Below are 26,777 nucleotides of genomic sequence, written 5' to 3' on the forward strand. Positions count from 1 at the left end.
CTCCATGTTACTGACTACACCACGGGGATAGAGTTTGTGTCTCATTTCTTTTACAGTAAAAAGTCATGCCTTGGAGTGGAAGGTCTGAAATAATGCAACTTTGACCCTCCCCGTCCCGGTGCAGTACAGCCGGTGTCTGCCCAGCTGTAGAGAGGCTCTAATAGCTGTTGCCAGACAGGCAGTTGGAAATAAGCGTGCGGCAATTAACTGAACTGCGCTATATGTTCCTTAAATATCATAACAGGCTTGCGTAAAGGATGAATTTTATTGACTACATCGTGATTTTATAATTCTTTGTATTGTAGGAAAAAAAACCCTTCCAGACTGTGGCTCCAAGAGCAGCTCCCTCATCTCCTTTTAGCCTATTTAAATGGAAGCGTACAGTCACCGGAAAAATAGTCCCAAATTCTTGTTGGACTGCTGTAAACCAAAGCGTTTCCGCACGGAATGCAAGGCAAACACCAGAGAAAACCTGGCCTGGGTAAGAAAGTAGAGCCCGTCTTGTAGAAAGCAGGACGGCATTTGGCCTGCTCTGCAAGGAGCTGGGAATTCTTACTGTGGGGGAAAGAAAACGCCCACCCTCCCCCGCCGGAAAACGGCAGAAGTGGGGTGACAGGTCCTCCAAGTGTGTTTCACCTACAGTAGGTAGGCTGAACCCCGCTTCCCAGGGGTGGATGCCCGTGCCGAAAGGGGCACTGGCTGGACGTCTGGTAAAGCCAGGTGGCAAGGGCATGCCCAAAGAGTGAAGCCCAGGGAAAACCAGGACAGACTGGGTCACCCGATTGTTATATCTGTCCCCATGGATGCGGAAAAAGCGCATTTGTAGTTCCCTCCTCATCGCTGTGAAGCGAGCTGATTGCTAAGGAGTGCGCATTTCCTCGCCTCTAATGTGACAGTCGCAGGTGCTCCCCGCGCCCCCAGACTCAGGGAAGGAAGGAGTCTGCCCCGAGCTGGGCCCCCACCCGGGGCCGGGGACCCCTGCCTGGGTGGCCCGTGGCGCACTCACCCACTCACCTTGACGACGTAGGTGACTCCAGGGCCCAGCACCTGGTCGCTGGCGTGCGGCACCCCCCGAGGGGGCCTGGGCAGCGGCTCGTCGCCGGGCCGGCCCTTCCTGGCGGCGCTCATGGCCGGGGCGCGGGGCGCCGGGGGCGCGCTGCCGTCCGGGGCTGCCAGGCTGGGCGCGCTGCAGCTGCCCGAGAGCCGCGCGCCGGCCCGCTCCCGGGCGGCGGACGACAGGCCGCGGAGGCCCGAGCTGGAGAGTTTCAGGTGGGACACCTTGTGGAGCAGGTGGCCCAGGCTGCCGGGCCCATCGTCGGGCGCCTTGCGCAGCGCCTCGCCGGACACCAGGTAGGGGGCCGCCTCCGGGGTCGCGCGCGCCGCGGAGACCTTGCCGCCGCCGCCGCCGCCGCTCACCGACAGGCTATGGAGAAGGTCATCGACAGATGTCACCGAGTCATTCCTGAAGCGGTTGTACTTGGTGCGTGGAAGCATGCCCCTCCGTGGGCTTGCTGCATCCGCCCGGGCGCTGCTGGTGCCGGCCCCGGCGCGGGCTACCGCGCATAGCAGGCGAGCCAAGGTCCCCGGAGCGGGACAGAGAGTGGGGGCCCCGGGACAGCCCTCTAGGGAGGGAGAGCCGAGCCAAAGAACGGTGCCCTCCCACCATTAAAAGCCAGCACAACAGCGGCCACGCAGCCCCGGCCCGGAAGATCGCTGCTTGGGGTTGCACGTTTGCTTTGCAAAAGTCATAGTTGCCTCTGACGGAGCGCCAGCTGCTGGGGCCGCTCACAGCAAAAGCATGACTCACTCTGAGAGGAGACCCTTCTCAACAAAGGCTCGGTGAGCACTGCAAATCACTTCCTGTAGCAAAAAAAAAAAAGAAAGAAAGAAAGAAAGAAAAAAAGAAGAAAAAACGACATCCACCCGCTGACAGCACACTAGAGCCAATCAATTCTCAAATTTCCTTTTTCTACCTTCCCAGATATTTCTTTCCAACCTTAGGTTTTTTTCACCTCCCTATCCGCCCCCACTCTGCATTTGTGCCAAAGGTAAATCCAGTTCCTTCAATCGGTCAAATGAACTTTCTGAAACCCATTATCCTGTTAGGTTTTGCTCTTCCCTGCTCAGCCCATCTGTGTAAGCCTGTAACAGTGTCTAACAGCGGTGCGTTAAAATGTGACGAAGGCTTTTTAAGAATAAGATCTTCAGCGAATCCTGATGAATTCTGATTTGGAAGGCAGCAGAAATTTTTGAATAGAAGAAAAAGGGACATTCATCCCCCCAAGTAAACATAAAATACCAATTTCCTGGGTTTTTCCTTTTCTTTTCAAATCAACAGAGCAGCCATGACAAGTGTCTTTGTGGCAATGCAGTTCCTCAAAAAAAAAAAAAAAAAGAAAGAAAGAAAGAAAAAAAATCTGCGTATGAACTTCTACACAGTGCCAGTCAGAAGTCTTCCCTGCTAATTTCCATCAGTCTTTCTCAGCAAGGGTTAATTGAATATCCACCTCCAAAAAAGAAGAGTGCTTCTTTGATGAGTGGCAACAGGCTCTAGAAATCCATTCCAAAAAGGGGGCTGCAGTAGAAGCTGTAGCTCTGCTGAATGTGTCTGAGCTCTGGAAAAATGCCTAAGAATCGCTATGAATACATTTCAAAGTTCTTCGGTTGCTGCTTGCAACCCTGCAGTCAGCAAGGAAACAATGCAGCTGCTCTCATTGCACATCCAACCCGCAGGAGAAAATGCCTTCTTTCCAGGCGTCAGACCCGGGCTTGGAAGAGAATGCACAGGCCTTCTTCCTCTCGGCGAGAACAGTGCCGTCCTCGGAGGCCTGCCGCAGACTCCAACCCCACTGACACTGTCCTCGGTGGGCTCTGCCAGTCCTCCTCGTGCGTTAGGATAACCTGCCCACAGTGAAACCCTCGTTATCAAAGTTTCCCAGCAACTTCCGTGCCGGCGAATGCATTCACCTCTAGCACATCATCAGGTCACCCCGAGTCCTTTCGCGTGTGGCACCTGAGGTCCCGAGTCCTGAGCCCTGCTCCGCGGAGCAGCGTTTAAGGAGCGCCGCTCGAGGCGGGCGCGCGGGCAAGGCCAGCTCCGAGGGCGCAGGGCGCAGAGGGGCCGCGGCGTACCCGGCGCAGGAAGCGCGTCCCCTCCCGCGCCGCAGCCCTAGCAGAGCAGCCACGCGGAACCCCTTCGTTCCCTGCCCCTTGCTCGCATAGCAACAGCCAGTGCACACCCCGTAGGCGACTTTGACGGTCATCAGAGTCCTCCCCAAATCTGAAGAGAAACGGCCCTATGGTTCCCAAGCCGAGGTCTTCATTAGCAGCAGAAAAACAGCGACAAGTGAATGAAATGCTGTTTGTGTGAATGGAGAGGCCGGCGAGCGACCAGCGTTTCTGTGAATGAAGCGGCCTTGCAGCCGGCGCCAGGCAACCGGCTCGCGGCTCAGCCAATGAGCTGCCGCCCCGATGACTCATTCAGCAAAGGCTCGCTCAATAGTGGAAGATTCCATTTCAATCAAAGGCGGGATCTTTTCTCCAACGGCAGTGTGGGAAAAAAAAAAAAAAAAAAAAAAAGCACCAGCCTGACTGCAAAGATGCAGGAAGAGGACAGTTGCTATGGTAAGAGGAAAAACTAGTTTTGCAAGGAAATTCGAGGCCCCTGGGTCAGGTTTCAGTGTGAACAGGGTCGCTTTCCTGGAGGTGAGCTGTGCCCCCAAACTTTCATTCAGCTGTGCACTTACATCAAGAAGCCACCGGGAGTGACTGTGCCCTCGTTCAGCTTTTATTATGAATGTACACTGAATGCACATTCAAAACCTAGGCTCCCGGCCCTCGATTCTTTTATGTGAGAAGAATACTGAACACCTGTGCACGTTCTGCGCCTCCAAGGCAGGAAAAATATCCAAAACGATGTAATTAACCCTTTAGCCACCAAGATACTTTTATTTCTTTTATTACGAGGCCAGTGGAGGGAAATCGGCGATTTTAAAATATGAATAGCAATATAAATTTGCTACATACAAAAAGATGCCTAATCAAAGCGGGAAATTAATATTCTAAGAACATGACAGTACAGTAAAGCCTCACGTACCCAGAAGGCAGCATCAATGCTTTGGAAGGTAGCAGAGACCAGAAGGGCAAAACCCCCCAGGCCTCTCCGCGGCGGGAGGCAGCCGGGAAGCCCATGAAGCTCATGCACCTCACTCCAGCAGGACACTCTGCCCTGGCTGGGGAGCTGTCCCTGCTCATTTTGGACCTTCTTCCAAAAAGCCTAAGCATCTGATCCGTGTGCCATGTAGAGATGGATGACAACGGAGACTACTCAGTTAGATAATGCTAAATAAAGGTAAATGAAATTTTCGTAGTCTGACAGCACAGAAGAAAACTGAAGAAGAACCTCATTTTAAAGTCAGCCTTGAGACACAAAGGCCAGGCAGTCTGGGGTCATTTACAGTGACAGCCTTTTCAGCATGTTGTGGTTTTTCTTTTTAAAATCAATAATTAAAACGTGTATTTGTTTTCTAAGCCACTATTTACATTAAGCTTTCTATGTAATCAGTGGCTTAAAACAACACAAATTTATTGTTTTCCAGTTCTGTAGGTCATAAGTCCAACATGGGTCCTAGCAGGACCCAGCCAGGGTGCAGGCAGGGCTGGTTGTTCCTGGAGGTTCTGGGGGAGAGTCCCTCTCCTGGCCTGTTACCAGGTCTAGAGGCGGCCCACGGGTTCCTGAGCATGTGCCTTGAGCTGGGCCCTGGGAAAGGTGGCCTTGCCCCCTGGAAGGCAGAAAATCTAAAATTAATGTTATAACCCAGTAGGAGACTATGTGGATTTTTTAATACATGTTGAGATACATAAACTATCCAGAGGGGAGTGAGCTTGACCTGAGGATGTGGAAGCTGCCCCCACCCCAGCAGAGTTGTGAGGGCTGGCTAGGGTCTCCAGGTGCACGCCTCAGGAGGAGACTCTGTGTGGGGAAGGGCTCCAGGGAGACCAGCTCAGAGACCAGCTCAGAGGTTCCCACTGGGCTGGCTGGGCTGGCGAGCAGCAGCAGGGGGTGGGGTACGCAGGGAGGCATGGAGAGGCTTCAGAGGGGGCTGCGCAGTCAGGTTTGCATTTTATGTTGCCCACTTTCATAGTGACTTGGGTTGGCTCTGGGGCATTGTGGGCGGGAGATAACAGGAAGAGTTAAAAATAATGAGGGCTGCAATAAAGGCAAGAGTAAGGGGGTCAGAAAGAGAGGGATGGATGCAGGATACCATGAGAAGGTAAATGACCTGTGGCCATGACAAGAGTGAGGCAGGGTGGCGTCTGGAGGCAGAAGCTGTGACAGAGTTCGAGATGCAAAATGCTTATCAGGTGTCAACCTCCATGGAAAGCAGGGGGTGGTCAGGTCACAGGGTTGAGCATAGTGAGAAGTGGGCACTGACTCAGGCCCCACATGCCCCAGTCCTGCCTGGGGTTCTGGAGAGAGAATGCCATCCACAGGGAGTGTCCCCTGGGCCTGCAGGGCTCCTTGCTCACTCTCACTCTCCCTTCTCTCTCTCTCTCTTTTCCTCTGCCCAGGCAGGGAAGGCCTCCAGCAGGTGGTGCCCTGCAGCTGAGTCCCCCACAAGGCATTGACAATGGAGGCTGCTTGCCCGTGGCACCCCTGAAGCCCAGCATCTTCCACGGACAGGAACAACAAGAAAAGCCCACGTTTCTCATGTGGACGATTAGGCAGAGTGGAGCCTTGTCCATCAGGAGGAAAAGCACAGGCGGGTGGGAAGGAGGGTGAGGGCTGGCTTTGGATGCATGTGAGGGGTGGGGTCTTTCACAGAGAGATGGCCAGTGCTGAAAAGCACTCAGGGCTGGAAGTGGAGACTTGAAAATGCCAGACTTTCCAGATGGGAGCTAAGAAAAAATGGGCAGAATTTGGAGGATAAATATGGAAACCTGCTTTGATGGATGTCATGGAAGAGAGTTTCAAGAGAAAATCAGTGATGGTTAACAAGTGCAGTGGTGACTGTTGTAACTACCCTGAGTGTCCCCACGCACCAGCAATGCGTGCCCATTGTAGATAGATATAGATACATAGAGAGCTTACATTCTATTTTGCACAAAAAGAAACCAAGGGTCAGAGGAGTTACAAAATGTGCCTGAGCCACACTGGGTCAGGAGCTGGTAGAATGGCCTGACTGAGAGCCATGTTCGTAACCCAGCATCACCCTGAGTTAGAGCACTTGTGTGAGGTCCCTGCTGAGACCCATCCTTTGGAGGTGGTTATTATTCATCACTGGACGTTGTAGCAAGGAGGATGGAGGGGATCCCACTCAGGTCGCAGGATGGGGCCAACTGAACGAGAGACAAGAAAATGAATGACAAGATCATACTTCACCCAGAAGAGTGAATGAAATGAAAGGTAATGCTTAGGGTATGGCAGAGGGTACAAAGCAGGCGATGGAAGAGTTAGGAGTGTGTTTAGGGTCAGGGAGCAGAACAGAATGGGAGAAATTAACATGCAGGAAAGAGGCAAGGTCAAGAGAGCGGATGGGCTGATGCCCTGGTGCAGATGGTAGGATGCCCCATGCTCTAGAGAGAAGGAGGGAGGAAGTGATGAGCAGATCGTTCAGGGTCCAAGTAGGAGATAGGAGTCCTTCCTACCCCCACCAGGTGGCCCAAAGGCAGAGACTTTGAAAGAAGAGACCCACACAGAGATGGGGCTAAGGCAGTCTAAAAGGGTGGTGATACACCAGGGGTTCAAAAGAAGCAGAAGCCATTTCCACCTTTAGGGCTGAAAGAATAGAAAGGAAATTGAGTCACTGGAGCCAGCAGAATTCTAGATGGAAATCTGGAGGAAAGGCTGTCAGGGGGAGCAGTAGTTATATTTGTTTTTTTTTGTTGTTGTTTGTTTTGTGGTTTTTCGGGGGGGGTGGGAAGCTATGGTTTTAGAGGACTAAAGTTACTGACAGAGAGGAGGGGTCAGGGAGGAAGAGGCCTCTCTCTTCCCACTCTCTGATCTCCTGTTGGTGCCCCCCACTGGCCAAACCCAAGGGAAACCAGAGGCCCTGTGAGGGACCCTAGGGCAGGGGAGGCAGCCCCCAGGCACAGAGCAGGCTGCAGAGGGCTAAGGGGAGGTGCACCAGGGCCAGCACAGTGAGTGCGTCTGTCCATAACTTTTGGGTGGTCATGGTAAGAAGCTCAGATATTTTATGTCTGATTTGGATGTTACACTTGACTCTCACTGTGAATAAAAGGCAAGGTTGTGCTTAAAAAAAGTGAGATGGGGTATATTTAAGTAAGGAATTTGAGCCATAAGTGAATGTACAGAATGGCGGCTGAGGGGATAGAGGGTGCTGGCAGTAAGTCAGGACGTGAGGAGAGACTGCTGTGTGCACAATGAGCCAGCCACTGATCTGTGGTGTCCCTGAGGCCAGAGGTGTGATTTTCTCTGCAGATGTTCACCTGCCCATGGATGGCCCAGAAGACCGAGGTCCATACAAGGATGAAGGCTCAGGGCAGGGCATGGAGGACACAGGCCAGCTGGAGTCTGGAGCAGGTGTGGGACAGCGGGAGGATGGGGGTGGATATAGTAGCCACAAAGGAGGATCAAATTTGAGCACAAGGTCTTGAAGCCCCAGGGAGACTGCCCTCTGAGTGCTCAGGGACATGCATCACAGAGAGGTGGACGGGAGAAGAAGGTGCCTAATGGTGTGTGCTGAGGCATGGGTGGGGAGAGGGAGCAGCCTCACCAGAGGGATGGGGTGGGGGGTTCCAGTTTCATTAAAGCAGAGATTGGGGTCATGCTGGGAGGAGGCTGGGTCAGAAGGAATCTTCCCCATGATGAGGTGGGATGGCGGGATGGCCGGCACTAGGGAAGAGCAAATGAGGGCACAGGCTGTTTAGAAGGGAGGAAATGAAAGCCAAATCTCGAACTGACCATGGTGAAAGGAATTCCAAGGCTGAGGTGGCAGGCGAGCTCTCTTCAGGGACCTTCAGTGACCATGTGCCCATTCCCCACTTGGTGGGCAGTGGGAGCAGGATGGGGTATAGGAGTATCTGTGGTGTAAGATACTATGGAACAGGGCTGTCAACAGTGGGAGCCCAATGGTTCAGCACCAAGGAGAGTTCCTCACAATGTGAAACCGGGTCTGCCTCCCTGTCCCCAGAAGCAGCAGGAAGGGTCAGATTGGCCCACTCACTAGGCCCCAGTGCCCTCCACAAGAGCTGTGTTTCTTTATTTCTAAGGTTCAAATTATTCTCCATCCATCCAAGTAGTTCCAGCTCCTCGTGCCCACACGAGTGGGGGTGACACTGCTCACTGGGCCAGGCACCTTGCCAAGCCCCTCACATGGGCCCGTTATTTCTCATGACCCCACCATGTCTGTCCTATTATTACCCTATTTTACAGATGAGGACACCGAGGCCAAGAGAGGCCAAGTGACTTTCCAGGGTGACATGGCTAGTAGGTGGCAAAGCAGGAATTCACACCAGAGCCAGCCTGACCCAGCACCCCACAAAGACAATCATAAAAAGAGGCACCCTCATTCTAGCTCTGCCACTGCTGGGTTCCCACCTCACTCGCTGGAGGGAGCACAAAAACACAGCCTGCCACCCCCTCCCACAGTTGCCATGGTGACCAGGAGCAAAACACAAGGACCACACTGGCTCAGCATGAGGTGTATTTTTTTATTATTAGGGGAAGATATGACAGGTCACAGCCTACTTTTTTAAATTATAAATTGACAAATTATAATTGTATACATTTATGGGGTACAAAGTGATGTTATGATTTATGAATACAGTGTGTTATATTTAAATAAAGCTAGACAACACATCTGTCCATCTCAAATACTTAACATTTAGGTTACTGCCTGCTTTGCACACAGAAAGGGGACAAAGTAAGTCCTGAGAAAAGCCCATTGGCATCTGGCCTAGTTAGGGGAGATAGGAACGGAGGGGAGGGCTTAAACACTTTGAAAACCGAACCCTGCAAGGCAAACGGTACTAGGAAAACAATTCTTGTGTCAGAAAGGAGAATTCCCAGGGACAATCCCACAAAGAAGGAGAGAGCTACGAGGGTTTGCACTCTATGGTGTGGCGAAGAGGCGACTGTACGCTCAGAAATAGTTGCTTGGTTAAAGTATGTAAGAACCGTACTTCATTTGTAGAATAATAAATTATAGCTTTTCCTGAAGAACTCATTCATTTAGAAAATTTTTAACAAGATTTTGTATTCTCTTCAGTTCCTTAACTGTATGTGTATCTAGTTTTATGTATTATAGGAACAATTTCATGTTCTTCATTTTTCCTCTAAAAGACCCATTTTTACAGACTTTTCATTTTATAATATAACCTCCACAAATATGTCTCCTGGCTGAGTAATATTGCGTGGAGTTGAGACATTACCATTCCCTTGCTTAGACCCTCTCCTGTCGCGGGACACTGTGGTTGTTTCTGATTTATTGACACTGTAAACATTGCCGTAATGGCAGCCTTTGCACAGGCAGCTTGTTCTTGTACCCACTGAATTATTTCTCAACCTAATTCAAGGGCATGAAAATTTCTGTAACTCTTAATTGATGTTGCTAAATGTTTCATCAGTTTTCAATGCTGGCAGTAATCACTAGGAACATATTAATTTCCCTGCAACCTTAGCAGCTTTGGTTTTTGTTATTTTTGCTGTTTTCATAGTTGGAAACGGTGTCTTCTATTATTCAAGGGTTTTCAGGTGTTCATTGGTAGAGGAAATGTCAGATTGCTGCCTACATTCTGACTTGTAGGTTCCAAACCAAAAGTGTTGAGATTTGCCAGACACTCTGCCTGTGGGCTTGAGCTTTGCATACTTTTATCTTCCCATCAAAAATGGCTCTGCTTTGAACCTGAGATTCATAGTTCTTAATGCACAGTAGTGTTTTAGCTACTTTTAATTAGATTATTTCTGCCAAACTCTGTGTGAGTTTTCCCTGTAGTTGTCAAATGTTTACCATTTTTATATTTTTTGATAAATATTTTAGCATATATTTAATTATGTATAATACAGTTACATTATGTTATATAATTCATACTATATATAAGATATGCATTAGGATCTATACATAATTGTATATACTAATATTTGTACATAACCTATATTGGCATAATTTTATATTGATTATTTTGTTGTCTCATTTTCATATGGTTAAATTGTGTTAGGATTTATTCATAATTACATATTAATATATGTAAAAACCTATATGGTATAATATTTATATATGTTATATACACTATTTCTCTTTCATATGGAGAATCAGCAACAGCAACACGGGGCATCAGCGTGTAGACAGCTGACACTCCACAAAGGCCTTCATTATCTTGAACTCAGAAAGGCTGCAACTACCAAGACTTTACATTTCCCACTACAGGCCACCAGCAGCCATTCCATGCTGTGGTTCTCAAACCCGAGATTCCCAATCCCCTGGCGGGCTTGTAACACACAGATGGCTGAGCCCACCCCAGGGTCTCTGACTCAGTGGGCATGGGGCAGCTCCTGGGAGATGGCAGTGCCACTCTGTCGATTCCCGCATAAACAAGGCCGTCTGCCTACTCAGCCAGCGTGCCAGCCTGTAATCCCAAACTGAAAACAAATTCCTGGGCATATCTCAAGCATAGGGCAAGACAGACAGAACACGCCTGCTGCCCGGAATCTGGGGAACAGCGAGATGGTCGGCCTCGGGCGAGCGAGCAAGACAAAGTCCTGGCACAGTTGCTGACTCGGCATTTGTGTGGAGCTCAGGAGAACCTCACAATGTGAAATCCCTCTACAACAGAGCTCCAGCTCTGGCTGCAAACTAAGCAAAGAAACCAGGAATTGAAACCAAGAATCCCTCAAAATAATAACAGTAGCTAAAAACATGTGCCAGGCACTCTTCTAAGTATTAATACTTTAAAAGTGTTTTCATCCTAATGATGTAGAAACTATCATTACCTGTTTCACAGATTAAAAAACTGAAGCAGGGAGCAATTAAGTAACTTGGTCAAGGTCACAGGCCAGTTAGGGATAGAACCAGGACCCAGCTTTAGTCACTGTTGCTGCAGGCTGAGCTGTGAATGGCCAACCCCTGCAGCCTCGTGAGTTCGCAACACCAGCTGCCTGGGAAGTGAGCACAAAGGGGAGGTGGCTATGATGAAGAGGCTTGTTTGGAAGTCTGTTTAAAAAGCCATTTGGTCCCCAGGGCCCCTTCCACTCTACACATCCAGGCTGTAGCTTTTTGCCCACCTGACAGAAGACAGGATATTTTTGTTCTGGAGAAAGTAGGATGAAGGTGTTCACACTGGGGGATAGCAGGTAGAGGTAAGGGTGAGGCCACCTCAGAAAAACAGGGAGTGAGCAGTACTTACAACAAGCACATGGTGAAGACTTCCTGCTGCCGCCCACTTGCACACACTCCTTCCCAGAACGCTGGCAGCCAGGCCCGTTCCTTCCAGTCCGGACAATGTTGGGTCCTTCTCTGGGAGCTGACCAGACCTGACAGGTCACCTATGATGGGGCTGACCATTGATGCATGCCACCCCCTGCAGTGCCCCTGTAGGCACAGACAGAGAGCAGAACTGTCTGGGGAAACTCTCCAACGTGAAACACAGTGTTTTTGTCCATTTGTGCTGTTATAACAGAATGCCTGAGACTGAATAATTTATAATGAACAGAAATTTAGTTGGGTCATGGTTCTAGAGGCTGGGAAGTCCAAGAGTGAGGGACCACATGCATTGGAACACAGTGGAAGGCAGGACATGGTGAGAGAGAGCAGGAGGTTGAACTCACAGCCTCAAGGCCTTCGATAATCAGCAATAACCTGTTCATGAGGGGGGAGCCCCTACAACCTAACACCTCTCATTAGGCCCCACCTCCCAACACTGTTGCACTGGGGACTGAGTTTCCTACACATGCTTTCTGGGGACACATTCACACCATAGCATGTAGGGATCAAAACAAAGGGGCGGGAAAAGCAACTTGGAGGAAACAGACTATGCAGAGAGAAGAAAACACAAAAAAAATACTATTGAGAATACTCTCAAAGAGATAAAGTTCGCATCTGTGAAACAAGACAAGATGCCTGAAAAAAAAGAGATGGGAAGGAGGAGGGAGTGAAAAGGAAAGAATACTAAAAAAATAAAAAGAATCTTCTGAAAATTAAAACCTGACAGAAATAAAAACTTTGTTTTATACAAGGTTGGGTAGTATGTGGAGGAAATCTGGAATGTAAATCAAAAATGCAAAGTGGTGCAAAGTGGGAGAGAAAAGATAAGACATTAGATGACCAGACCAGAAGGTCAATCATTCAGATTATAGGAGCTGCAGGAAGAAAAGAAAAAATAAAGACAAGGAATAAAAAAGAGGTGAAGCAGGGGAGGAAGTAATCAACGAAATAACACAGTAAAATTCCCGGAACTAAAGCGTATACCGTTCAGGCAGAGGTGCTGCCGGTGCCCAGCGCACTGAATGAAAGGCCACTTGAGGATCTGGGGACAAAGAGACCATGCCATACGGGAAAGGCCAGTGGCAAAGAGACAGAGGCAGAAGCTGTGAGAACAGGTCACAGAGGAGCAGGAATTGGAAATGCCGGGAACTAGAACACCCCAGAGCAATGCCCGCAGAATTGGAGGGAAATGATTTCTGATCTTCACTTTATATGCAGCCAAGTAGCCAATTATTAAGGGTGAAGGTAGAACAAAGACAGTTGAAGATATTCAAAGTCTCAAAAAAGTATGTATCCCTTTATATGCAGCTGCTCTAAGATGTGCCCCCCACACCCTATAGGGCATATGAGAGGAAGGCATGTGGTCCAGAAAATGAGAGCCAACCCAAGACAGCGGGGGAGGGGACGTCCAGGATGATGATGATGGGGATCTTAAGGTGACCACCGTAAGAGCAACCAGAAGGCACCAGGACGGTGCTTACTAGAAAGTGAAACTGACTATAGTGAGAGGCAATTTAGACTACTGGTTAGGGTTTGGGGGTTACATTAACAATAAGTACAAAAAATACTAAGCAAATAAAAAAGACAACTTTTAAACTCCAAGGAATATAAAGAATTGGCCAGAAAAGGAAAAATAATTGTAGTATACCATGTGGCTCAGTTCTGAGTAATATTTGCATAACCAAAATAACATAAACACTGTGCATTAATCTAGCCAAAATACGCTATAAGCATTTTGGGAAATGTGGGGGTTGGGAAGTGCGTATGTGGTGTGGCTATACTGTAAATTCTAAGGAATCAATGATTCCAAACAATACTGAAACTCCCTGCTGCTGGGGCATGAGAATTAGGAAAAGAGAGACCAGGAGCTGCTGTTTCTTACAACATGTCTCGTAGAACTTACAGATGCTTCAGATGATGTATGCATAGAACATTAGCCCAGGAGTTTGTAGGTATTAGGTACACACATAACATTAGCCCAGGTGTAGCAATAGAAGCCCCACCAGGGGAAAAATATTATTCTCCCTTAAGGCTCTGATTTTGACAGTTCTGTATCTTTGTGGACCTGCCAATACGAACTGGCTGCAAATGTATTTCCAGATATCTAAGTGAATCGACCTGTTAGGTGAAATTTCTTCTGATTGCCTGTCTACATGGTGAGAGTCTGCTAGGAATGACGATGGCTGGCTCCATAGCAGTGGCTCTGTCTGCTGTTTGTCAGATGTTTGTGCCATGTCTGCTGGCAGTATGGAAGTCCCCTCCACCCTCAGTGTAGGGAGAGGATCAGTCTTAGCATTTACTAAGGGAAGAAGCACACAGCTCACTCATTTAAAATGTAACCCCCTGGAAATGCAAAACAGTGCAGTCACTTTGGAAAACAGTTTGGCAGTCTCTTAAAAGGTTAAACATAGACTTAATTATCCACCCAATAATTCCACTCCTGGGAATTTGCCCATAACAAATGAAAAAAAAATGTGTCCACAAAAGACTCGTGCACAAGTGTTCACAGCATCATTATTCACGATAGCCAAAAAGTGGAAACAACCCAAATGTCTATCACCTGGTGAATGGACTACTACTCAGCAACAAAAAGGAACAAACTATTGATATATGCTACAATATAGACGAACCCCAAAAATAGTATGCTGAAAGAAAGAAGACCAGACACAACAGTCTACCAATACAATGCTATTTATATGGAACATTCAGACAGGCAAATCTATTGAGGCAGAAAGCATATCAGTGAATGCCTGGAGCTTCGAGGGGGCAGGATGAAAAATTGGCTGCAAATGGGCACAAGTGCCCATTTGGGGTGATGGAAACGTTTTAGAACTGGGTTGTGGTGATGGCTGTACAACCCTGTATATTTACTAAAAATGATTGAGTTGTACATTTTGAATGGGTGAATTTTATAGCATGCCTGAAAAAAGTACTTGGAAATATTTTTTAAATAAAAAATAGAAATTAAGATGTCACTTTGTATAAAACCATTTCCATTATGATTCTCCCAGCAATAGCTATCAGGGGTTAGGACTTGAAATCATTTGTTGTTCATATAAGATGTTATATCAAGTCAGCTGCCCCGCACCTTGCGAACAGCAAAGTTGTTTGGGGTGAAATGGGATGAGATGGGGGGAGGGGAAGAGATCTAGAAAAATAAAGGATTTGTAATTTTAGCAAAAGTGAGAATTATTGACAGTTTTAAAAATGGAACGTCCTATACTTTGAGGTTTCTTTGAAGGAGTTGTGCCCATGATGTCAAATTTTGCAGTAAAAGCTTTCCCTTAGGGCACTTCTCAGCACTGAAGGTTAGTCCAGGGTGGTGTTACTGACTCCCATCTGGAGAGCGCGTTGGAGTCTACAAGTGTAGAATGATAATCACAAAGGCGTCAAGTTGAGAGAATAATTCACACAATAACTAACAAAAACTGGTGCCTAATATTAATCTATGATCTACTATGAAAACTCATTTTTAGAATTTTGTTTAATAATTTGTGTGTGAACTTCTTAGAATTGCAGGTTTTACTGATTCTGTTTGGCTTTCCTAGCAGCTTTCATCAAAGCAGAAAAGTACAATATGTTTAAAGAGTCAGGACAGATTTAGAAGGAGTATGACTACATTTAGCTTTGCCTGAGATCTCTCTTTCAAGGACAGAGAATAGTGGGTTGATAATAATCTGAATTCTATAGTAATCTGTAATGCTATCTGTGAATAATATAATAATATATCAGTGACATATAATGATCTGTAATACTATAGTAATCTATAATGCTATATGTGAATAATAATACATGAGTGATAGATAATCATTTATAATACTAGACATGAACATTTTCCTACCCTGAGCTAGTTGTGATTATAGGTTAGTTTTGCCTTATATTTCCCTCCCTGAATCAGACACTTGCTCTAGGACTGTGTTTCAGGAGGAAATAGCCTTTCAATCCAAACTTTCCAAATGGTGGTTTAGAACAACAATTACTTGATATTGCCCAGCAATCAGACTGCCTATGATGGTTGTGTTAGGCGACAGGGGCATAGAACATATATGTCCGTGTGATTGGCTTGGTATTGTCAGGGTAGACTAGGTTACACTGTGGTAACAGAAGACCCCAGCATCACCATGGCTCCCTTACTGTCTCTCACACATGCGTCTCCGGTCAGGTGGGGATTTGTTCCCTACTGTCTACTCTTAGGGACTCGGCACACAAAACAGCCTCTATCTGGGACTTTGTGCACACAATAATGTGCAGAAGGAAGAGCGCTAGCAATGCTCATGCTTCAAGTCTCTGCAAGAAGTGACATGAATCACTGTTGCTCACATTTCAGTGGCCAGAGCAAGTCACATGGCCATGCTTGAGTTCAGCAGGGTGGACCTGCAGAGTGCTGGGTAGAAGGGAGCAATGGTTGGCGAGCAGTAACACGGCGTTCCACAGCCACCCTGGTCCACTGACTAGGCTGCACTAGCCTCCCTGCATCTTCAGCATCTCAACGCTGCCTGGCATGCGTGACCTGCTAACTCATATCTCAAGGGAGACTAACACAAGGGATGGCTGGATGAATGAATGAAGAAGAATAAGTACTAAAGTAATATAGTCTGGGGCTTGACTAGAGAAAGGCCCAGAGCCTTTGACAGGAAGGAATGCCACTTACCATGCTCGAGAGCAGCAGGGCCTGCCCACAAGCCCCGTGACTGAGTGAGAAGGTAAGTGTGGAACCGGCAATCGTGAGATCACATGCTGTGAAAGGGAAGAACAGGGCTTCTGGGATCACCTGAAGGGACACCTAAAATATAGACGTATATAAAGAAGAAAATTAAAACACTGTTAACATTGTCTGCTCTTTCATTCTTTGTCTGTATTTTCCCACATAAATAAAATCATGTTGTTTCATCTCCTACTTCTTTTATTTAATGATACTGTCAGCGTCTGTCCTTACCAATGGATATTCTTTTACATAAGCAGAGTTCTTAACCTAGGGTCCACAGAATTCAAATGAGGAGAAAAATGAGTCATTAATTGTACTTTAGCATTTAAATAACATGAATGCAGCCAATAGCCATGGTAGCTGATTATCGCAGTGCAATACTACATATGTCATTTATGTTTCTCATTAAAATGTCATTTATGTTTCTCACTGTTTGAAAATTACAGTAGTAATAACTATCACCACTATATCTGTACAACTTATGAATTAATAAAGATGCATCTATATTAGCATATGACATGTGTGTTTTCAAAATATTGGTAATTGCATTTCAGTCTACAGTCAGGCTTCCATGTCCATAGGTTCCGCATCTGTGGATTCTATCAGCTGCAGATTGAATATATAGTATTTGAGGGATGCAGAACCCTTGGATATGGAGGGCTAACTCTTTACAGCTATGGGTTTTGCAGGGCAGACTGTGGGACTTGAATATATACTACTTTTGGTATCCACAAGGTGGTCCTGGAACCAATCCCCTGTGGACACTGGTGGATGACTGTAATTGGTCGTCTTTGTAATTTTATGAATTTTATCTTGTGCATTGAAAAATATTATTCTATCCAAATACATGCTATCTAAAAGAGACTCACTTTAGATCTAAGGATGCACATAGGTTGGAACTGAAAGGATTGAAAAAGATATTCCATCCAAATAGTAATCAAAAGAGCAGGTATGGCTATATTAATAGCAGAAAAACTTTAAGTCAAAAACCTGTTACAAGAGACAAAGAAGAATATTCTATAATGATAAAAGTTTAAATCCACCAAGAAGATATAATAATTATAAACATAAGCACACAAACATCAGAACTCCTAAATAAACAAAGCAAACATTGACAGAATTGAAGGGAGAAATGACAGCTCTACAACAACAGTAGGAGACTTCAATACCCCACTTTAAATAAGGGATAGAACTATATAGAAGATTAATAAGGAAAGAAAGGATTTGAACAATGTTATAGACTAATTGGACCTAACAAATATAGAACACTCCACTCAACAATAAGAGAGTACACATTTTTCTCAAGTGCACACATGGGACATTGTCCAGGATAAACAATATGTAAGACCACAAAATGGCTCAAGAAATTTTAAAAGATTGAAATCATATACATTATATTTTCCAATTATAATAGAATATAATTAGAAATTAATAGTAGAAGGAAAATTGAAAAATTCACAGATATATAGGACTTCAACAATGCACTTTTTTTTTTTTTTTTTTTTGGGACAGTCTCGCTTTGTTGCCCAGGCTAGAGTGAATGCCATGGCATCAGCCTAGCTCACAGCAACCTCAAACTCCTGGGCTTAAGTGATCCTACTGCCTCAGCCTCCCGGGTAGCTGGGACTACAGGCATGCGCCACCATGCCTGGCTAATTTTTTCTATATATATTTTAGTTGACCAGATAATTTCTTTCTATTTTTAGTAGAGACAGGGTCTTACTCTTGCTCAGGCTGGTCTCGAACTCCTGACCTTGAGCGATCCACCCACCTCGGCCTCCCAGAGTGCTAGGATTACAGGCGTGAGCCACCACACCCGGCCAACAATGCACTCTTAAACAACCAATGGGTCAAAGAAGAAATTGCAAGGGAAATAAGAAAATATCCTGAGACAAATGAAAGTGAAAACACAGCATACCAAAATTTATGAGGTGCAGCAAAAACTAAGAAATTTATAGCTGTAAATGATTATGTTAAAAAAGAAGAAAGGCAATTATGCAAGAGAAAGAAATAAAAGGCATCAAAATTGGAAAGAAGTTAAATTATTCCTGTTTGCAGATGACATAATCTTACATATGGAAAACCCTAAAGACACCACCAAAAAACTATTAGAATTAATAAACAAATTCAGCAAAGTTGCAGGATACAAAATCAACATACAAAAATCAGTAACATTTCTATGCACTAATAACAAACTATCTGAAAAATAAATTAAGAAAATAATTCCACTTACAATAGCTACAAAAAAATACTTAGAAATAAATTTTACCAAGGAGGCAAAATATCTCTACATTGAAAACTATAAAACATTGATGAAAAAAATTGAAGAATACACAAATAAATGAAAAGATATTTCATGCTCATGGGTTGGAAAAATAATATTGTTAAAATGTTCATACTACCCAAATCTTAAAATTCAATGCAATCCCTTTCAAAATACCAACAGCATGCCTCACAGAAATATAAAAAGAATCCTAAAATTTGTATGGAACCACAAAAGACCCCAAATAAAGCAATTTAGAGCAAAAAGAACAAAGCTGGAGGCATCACACTACCAAACTTCAAAATATACTACAAAGCTACAGTAAACAAAATAGTATGGTACTGGCATAAAAAATAGACACATAGACAAATGGAATAGAATACATAACACAGAAATAAATTCACATACAGCCAAAGGATTTTTGACAAAGGTACCAAGAACACACAATGGAGAAAGAATAGTCTCTTCAATAAGTGGTGCTGGGAAAACTGGATATCTACATGCAGAAGAATGAAGTGAGACCCCTATCTCTCACCACACTAAAAAATCAACTAAAAGTGGACTTAAATGTTTGACCCAAAACAATAAAACTGCTGGAAAAAAATAGGGGAAATACTTCATTACATTAGTTTGGGCAAGAATTTTTTTGGCTAAGACCTCAAAAGCACAGACAACAAAAGCAAAAATAAAAAAATGGGATTACATCAAACTAAAAAGCTTCCACACAGGAAAAGAAACAATCAACAAAGTGAAAATACAACCTACAGAATGGAAGGAAATATTTGCAAACTATGCATCTGACATGTGGTTAATATCCAGACTTTATGAGGAACTCAGACAACTCAATAGCAAACAAATAATCTGACTTAAAAATGGGCAAAGACTTTAATAGACATTTCTTGAAACAAGGTATACAAATGGCCAAATATGAAAAAATGCTGAACATCACTAATCAAGCAGAAAATGTAAATCAAAGTCACAATGAGATAATACCTTACTCCAATTAGAATGGCTATTATCAAAAAGAAAAAAAAATAACAAATATTGGTGCAGATATGGAGAAAGGAGAACTCTTAAACAGTGTTGGTGAGAATGTAAATCAGTACAGCCATTATGAAAACAGTATGGAGGTTCCTCAAAAAATTAAAAATAGAACTACCATATGATTCAGCAATCCAACTACTGGATACACATCCAGAGAAAATGAAATTAGTATGTTGAAAAGATATCTATACTCCCATTCCAGCAGTATTCACAATAACCAAGATATGGAACCAATCTGTGTCTGTCAACAAATGAATGAATAAAGAAAATGTGGTACATAAACACAAAGGAATACCACTGAGCCATAAAAAGATAAAATGTTGTCATTTGCAGGAACATGGATGAACCTGGAGGACATTGTATTAAATGAAATAAGCCAGGCACAAAAAGACAATACCACATGATCTCATTCATATGTGGAATCTAAAAAAATTGTTCTCATTGGAGTAGAGAGTAGAATAGTGGTCACCAGAGTCCGAAGAGGGTAGAGAGTTGGGCCAATGGGTACCAAATTGCAGTTAGGAGGAATGGGTTCTGCTATTCTATTGCACAGTAGAGTGGCTGTGGTTAATAATAACAGATTGTATATTTTCAAATAGCTAAAAGAGAGGATTTGTAATGTTCTCGCCACAAAGAAATTATAAAAATATGAGATGATAGATATGCTAATTACCCTGATTTGATTTTACATGATGTATACTTATATCAAAATATCACACTGTACCCCATAAATATATACAATTATGTATCAATTAAAAACAAAATTAAAAAACATTATCACAATTTAAAAAAACAAAAAAATTTTGTAAATCAGCAATCTAATATTTACACCTTGAGGAACTAGAAAAAGAAGAAAAAACTAAACCCAAAGCTGGCAGAAGAAAAACAAAAATAGAGGACAGAAAAATAATTTTAAAAATCAATAAAACTAAGAAGTTCATTCTTCAAAAAAATTAACAAAACAGATAAACTTTTAGTTACATTGACTAAGAAAAAAAGAGAAGACTAAAAGTCAGAAATAAAAGAGATTACAATCAAATTTATAGAAATTGAAAAGATTATACACCAACTGATGTACAATTATACAACAATAAATTGGATGACCTATATGAAATTGATAAGTTCCGACATACAACTTACCTATACTGAATCATAAGGAAATGGGAAATCTATATCTGAGCAGATCTATAACTGGTAATAAGACTGAATCAGTAACCAAAACTCTCCCAAAAAAGAAAGGCGCAGGACCAGATGGCTTCCCTGGTGAAGTCTACCAAACATCTAAAAAAGAATTAGCACCAATCCTCCTAAAAGTCTCCAAAAAAATTCAGGAGGAGAGAATACTTTCAGACTCATTCTATGAGGCCAGCATTGCCCTGATACTAAGGCCAAAGACACTACAAGAAAAGGAAACTACAAATAAATATCCCTGACAAATACTGATAGAAAAATTCTCAACAAAATACTAGCAAACAGAAATCAATAGCACTTTAAAGGTTTGTACACCATGACCAAACAGAATACATTTCTAGAATGCAGGCAAGGCTCAACATATGAAAATCAATTAATGTAATGTATCACATTAACAGAATGAGAGGGGAAAAATCCCTACATGTTGATCTCAATTGATGCATAAAAAGCATTTGACAAAATTCAATATCCTTTCATGATTAAAAAAGAACACTCAAAAAATTAGAAATAGAAGGAAACTCTGTCAACAAAATAAAGAAAAAAAACAACAAATTAGGAACAGAAGGAAACTATCTCAATGTAATAAAGACCATATATGAAAAGCCCACACCTAACGTCATATTCAATGGTGAAAGTTTGAAAGTTTTTTCCCTAAGATCAGAAACAATACAAGGATGCCTGCTTTCACCACTTCTGTTCAATATAGTACTAGAAGTCCTAGCCAGAGCAATTAGGCAAGAAAAAAAAAGGTATACACACAGGAAAGGAAGTAGTAAAATTATCTCTGTTTGCAAATGACATGATCTTATATGTGGAAAACCTTAAAGATTACACAAACACCACACATAAACCTATTAGAAATAATAAGCAAATTCAGAAAAGTTGCAGTATACAAAATCAACACACAAAAATCAGTTGCATTTCTGTACATTAACAATCCAAAAAAGAAATTAAGAAAATAATTTCATTTACAACAATGTGAAAAATAATAAAATACTTGGGAGTAAACTTAACCAAAAAGGTAAGAGACTTGTACATTGACAATTACAAAGTGTTCCTGAAAGAAATCAAAGAAGATACAAATAAATGGTAAGACATCTATGTACATGGATTGGAAGATTTAACATTGCTAAAATGTCAATACTGTGCTCGCTTTGGCAGCACATATACTAAAGTTGGAATGATACAGAGAAGATTAGCATGGCCCCTGCGCAAAGATGACACACAAATTCGTGAAGCAAAATTTAAAAAAATAAAAAAATAAAAAAAATAAAATAAAATAAAATGTTAATACTACCCAATGTAATCTACAGATTTAATGCAATCTCTATCAAAGTCAACGGTGTTTCTGTTTTGTTGCAAAAATAGAAAAATCCATCCTAAAATTCATATGGAATATCAAGAGACCTGATAGCCAAAACACTCTTGAAAAAGAAGAACAAAGTTAGAGATATCACACTTTCTGATTTCAAAATGCATTACAAATCTACAGTAATCAAAACAGTGTGATACTGGCATGAAGACTGATATAGACCAATGAAGCAGAATAAAAAGCTTAGACACATACCCTCACATGTATGGTCAAATGATTTTCAACAAGGGTGCTGAGACCATTCAATGAGGAAAAGATAGTCATTTCAACAAATGGTGCTTGGAAAACTAGATATCCACATGCAAAAGAATCAACTTGGACACTTACCTTAAACCAAACACAGTCTACTGCCAAACCACCCTGACTGCATCTGATTTCATCTGATCTCAGAAGCTAAGTAGGGTTGGTACTGGTTAGTACTGGATGGGAGACCTTAAACCAAATACAAAAATAACTCCAAATTGATCAAAGACCTAAACATAAAACCTAAAACTATAAAGCTCTTAGAAGAAAATCTAGGAGAAAAACTTAATGGCATTTCATTTGGCAATGATTTCCTGAACATGACACCAAAAGCACAGATAACACAAGAAAAAATAGACAAATTGGACTATATCTAAATTAGAAACTTTTGTGCATCAAAGGACACAATCAACACAGTAAAAGGACAACCCATGGAATGGGAGAAAATATTTGCAAATGATACATCTGGAAGGGATACTCTTACAACTCTACAACATCAAAAACAACCAACCTGATTTAAAAATGGGGAAAGGACTTGAAAAGACATTTTTCCAAAGATATACAACTGTCCAAAAAGCACATGAAAAGACACTCAACATCACTAATGTTTAGGAAAAATGCAAATCAAAACTACAATGAAATATCACCTCACACCCATTAGGATGGCTACCATTGAAAAAGAAACTCAGAAAATATGCACTGGCAAGGATGTATAGAAACCGGAATCTTCATTGGTGGGAATGTAGAATTGTGCAGCCTATGGAAAACATGGCAATTCCTCCTAAAATTAAACACAGAATTACTACATGACCCAGCAATTCCCTTCCTTAGTAAATACCCAAAGGAATTGAAAGCAGGAACTAGAGATGATATTTGCACATCCACCTTCACAGCAGCATCATTCCCAGTTACCAAACGGTGGGAGCAACCCACGTACCCCTCAGTGGAGGAATGGATAAACAAAATGATCAGAATGCACATTCTGCTCCCTTTGGATGTCCGTGTTGTTTCCCTGCAGGAGGAGGACGTGCTGGCCCAGGGAACCCCATGCTGGTGGACGTGATCCGAGAGTCTCCTTCCTTCCCTCCCATCAGGCACTGTGCCATTTGTGGGGAAACCGCTCAGCCTGCCTCCCAAAAGGGAGCCTGGGTGCATGTCGGGAGATCAGCGAGGGCCCTGCAGTGGGTGGGTGTCTGCATCGGGTTTCACAGCAGCGCACAGGGAATGGGGAGAACACGACTGTGCTGGTGGGGTGAGGTCCCGCCCAGCAGAGGCCGCCAGAGGATGTGACAAGAAGGTCACTGGATCAGAGGCTAAACAAGCTGTGAGCCGAACATTGAGTCTGAGTAGTGGGGGCGCTAGGGACAAGTGTGGGGAGGGGGCTGGAGAACCCCTCAGGTGTAGCTAAGGGCCTGAACCATCACCATCCATGAGCTTATGCAGGGCACGTGATGAAAGCAATAAGAAGGCTACTTACATGAATAAATCAAGTTGTTTTTTTAAAAAAAAAACTTTGGGGTCACAATGTATGTAATGTACAATTTGGTGCTTTGCCCCTTTACTCAAGCTAAATGTTAGGATGGTATAGTGCCATAGTCTAGTCCTCTTTATGCAAATTTAATATAAGAAGTCAGCACTAAAAATGCTTTTCTAAAAGAATCTCATGTTACAAATAGGATTTCTTAAAAATGGAGAGTGTTAGATAATGCCACCTTTACAGTGGAGAAATCTGGTGGGCACATCTTTGAGTGAAAGCTCTGTAGAGCAGGAAGGAAAACAAGAGTGACTCCATGACAGACTGGACCTCCTAGGATAGGCCTAAGTTTCGGTTTCCCCCGACGCAGGCCCTCCCCCTCCCAGGAATGCCGCTAGTAACAACTGAAAGCCCCTGGCTTGGAAACCAGCCAATCAGGAGCCAAAGCCCCCGGCTTGGAAACTGGCCAATCAGGAGCCAACACTATCAGCCACTTTAAAGAGCAAATGAACTAAAAGGGGGCTGGGGGATGGTGTGCCCGATACATGTAACCTACTGATGAGTATAAAAGCTTAGTGCCCACCCCAGGGCAGGGTCCTGGCTCATGGAGAGACCACTGCGTTGGTGCTCTGAGCCTTGGACTCTAGCTCAGGCTAGAGAATAAACTCCTTTGTCTGTTGCAGCCTTGGTGACTCTGCCTATCTGTTCCTGGGGCTGAGGGAAACCAGTTCTAACAGCTCGAACTTAACTTTCCCAATACTGGATCAAACGGCTACGTTGAGATGCTCTGAGAAGGACACGGAGCCCTTGCTCTTGGAAACGCTCAGGGAAGGAGTCAGGGTGAAGTGGAATGGTGTCCACAGCATGCTTTCAAAGGGTTCAAAAATGTGCTCAGAGAGCGAGGAAGAGAGCAGGCCAATCTGCAGAATGTGGACAACTGAGTCTAGGTGAAGGGCACATTTGCTCACTGATCTGTTCTTCCAAGTCTTCTCTAGGTTTGAAATGTTCCAAATGGAGACTCGAGGGACAAGGATAGAGAATGCTGCAGGGAGATGAGGCCCCTGATGAGGCAGGATGGCCCAGCAGGCTCTGATTTGGAGACTGTGCACCGACAGGGTGTGCAGACCAAGTGCTCCGCAAGCTGATGACACACAACCCCTTCTGTCTGTCCAGTCACCGTCCTGCAGCACAGACATCTCCCAGGGGTTCTTTCTGCCTCCAGCCCATTCTCCATCCTACTTCCTTTTCTTGATGTCTGCCATGAGGCCCACGGGGGCATTTTGTACGTAAAGCTCCTGACAAATGCTTCAGACTGATCACCTTGACGTCTTGTGCTTCTTTCTTTGGAATTCTAACTAGCCCCATCTCGGGTCAGTTTGGGGCAGTCCCTCGCAGGAATTCCCCTGCCCCTGCTTTTGGAGGGGCTCCAGCGGGGGCTCGCCCAGACAGAACACACACACACTAACACACAGACCCTGCTGGTTCTGTTTCTCTGGAAACCCCTGCCTGATACAGCCACCATGTTCCCCCAACACTCTAACTCAGGGGTGCACTCTGTTCTGCAGCACTAGAGAGAAAGCCTGAAACAACTATTTTTCAAAAGAATTGCATGTGGACGTGTAGCCTATAGTCAGGAAGCCAAACTCTGCATCCAGGTTAACTGGAAATGTAGATGCGAGTGATTAACTTCCTCTGTGTTCTTCCTAAAATGGCAGAGGTGGTATGTGTTGAAGGGTCAAAGCCCTGAGGTGGTGGCACACTGAATTTCCTGTGGGGAGGATTGGAGACTTCCCTGGTAAAGCATCCTGTGTAGCCTCATTTCGTCCATACAGCAGGGTCAACATGATCCCAGAGGTCAGTCACTTACCACTGGCATGGGCAGTACCTCCTGCTGCATCGTCTGCCGCAGAGGCCCTGTGTTTGCAGGCTGTGCAGCCGTCCCCAGCCACGACACTGCAGAACAACTCCCACTGGCTCCCTTCCTGAAGGGCTGTCTCCCTAGCAACTCACTACCCATGCCTGCCATAAAGCCAAACGCGATGGCCAGCAACGATGCAGACAGAAAAGCCGCCGCAGGAGCCTGATGGAAGGTCCAGCCACTCTCCTCCTGCCTGTCAAGGCTGCGGGGGGGCTCGCCAAGATGTGAGAAATACGCTGGGCTGGTGGAAACCGAAGTCTGCCACAACAGCCAGCAGATGTGGCAACCATGTTACTGGCAGCCCTCGAGGGAGGAACAGCACAACTCCAGTAGATGAACGGAATGCAAGTAGAATAAATACCCAAAGGCTCAAGAAATCCTGGTGCAGGCAGAATTATATTTCATGCGAAATGTCCTATCAATTTTAAGCACCTCCCCATTGTTTCCTCTGGATGCAAATTATTGCCCCTAACTTTCCTCTGGCAGTGAGGTGTCACAGGAAGCATCCAGAACAGAAAGAGAGGCAGACAGGCCTCAAGCTCTTTGCTGAGCAGCGGTGTCCTGCAGGGCCACGGTGCTGGGATCCTGCCTGGTGGGTTTTGCCCCTTTCCTGATTTAGAACCTCCCCTACTCTCAAACAGATGACACAGCTGCAATGCTTCTCAACTTCTCATAAATCTAGGTTGGCAAAAGCTAGAATGAGTGGGTCCAGTGAACGATGCCTGCTGTTCGAGGAAAGCAGAGTTGACAGCTGTTTGTTCTGTTTGAGTAACTTCATTCCTCCCAGCTATGCAAATATGTATCACTAGATATCGGATTGTCTCAGTCCATTCAGGCTGCTATACCAAAATACCATAAACTGAGTGGCTCATAAACAATAGAAATTTATTTCTTACAATTCTGGAGGCTGGAAGTCCAAGATCAAGGTGCCAGCAGACCCGGCGTCCGGTGAGGGCCCACTCCCTTGTTTATAAATGGCACCTCCTCTCCGGGTCCTCACATGGTTGAAGGGAAGCACCTTGGTTTCTTCATCCTATAAGGCATGAATTCCATCATGAAGCTCCGCCCTTGTGACCTCAGACTTCCCAAAGGCCCCACCTCCAACTACCGTGACACTGGGATTGGG

The 26,777-nt window shown here is 44.5% G+C and overlaps 1 protein-coding gene and 1 non-coding gene across 2 annotated transcripts in view; one reads left to right on the forward strand and one right to left on the reverse strand.

The window, feature by feature from the left end:
* Window positions 1-1,494, reverse strand: part of SHC3 (SHC adaptor protein 3) — a 155,947-nt gene extending 154,453 nt beyond the window's left edge. The window contains exon 1 of the mRNA XM_069474010.1: window positions 1,015-1,494. Within this exon, the coding sequence (XP_069330111.1) occupies window positions 1,015-1,494 (480 nt within the window). The remainder of the gene's footprint in view (window positions 1-1,014) is intronic.
* Window positions 1,495-21,789: 20,295 nt separating this feature from the next.
* On the forward strand, window positions 21,790-21,892 carry LOC138388805 (U6 spliceosomal RNA). Its single transcript, XR_011234291.1, has one exon. It is a non-coding gene; the product is annotated as a U6 spliceosomal RNA (small nuclear RNA).
* Window positions 21,893-26,777: the final 4,885 nt, after the last annotated feature.

The sequence above is a fragment of the Eulemur rufifrons genome, chromosome 7 (genome assembly GCF_041146395.1).
Source record: "Eulemur rufifrons isolate Redbay chromosome 7, OSU_ERuf_1, whole genome shotgun sequence".
NCBI lineage: Eukaryota > Metazoa > Chordata > Mammalia > Primates > Lemuridae > Eulemur > Eulemur rufifrons.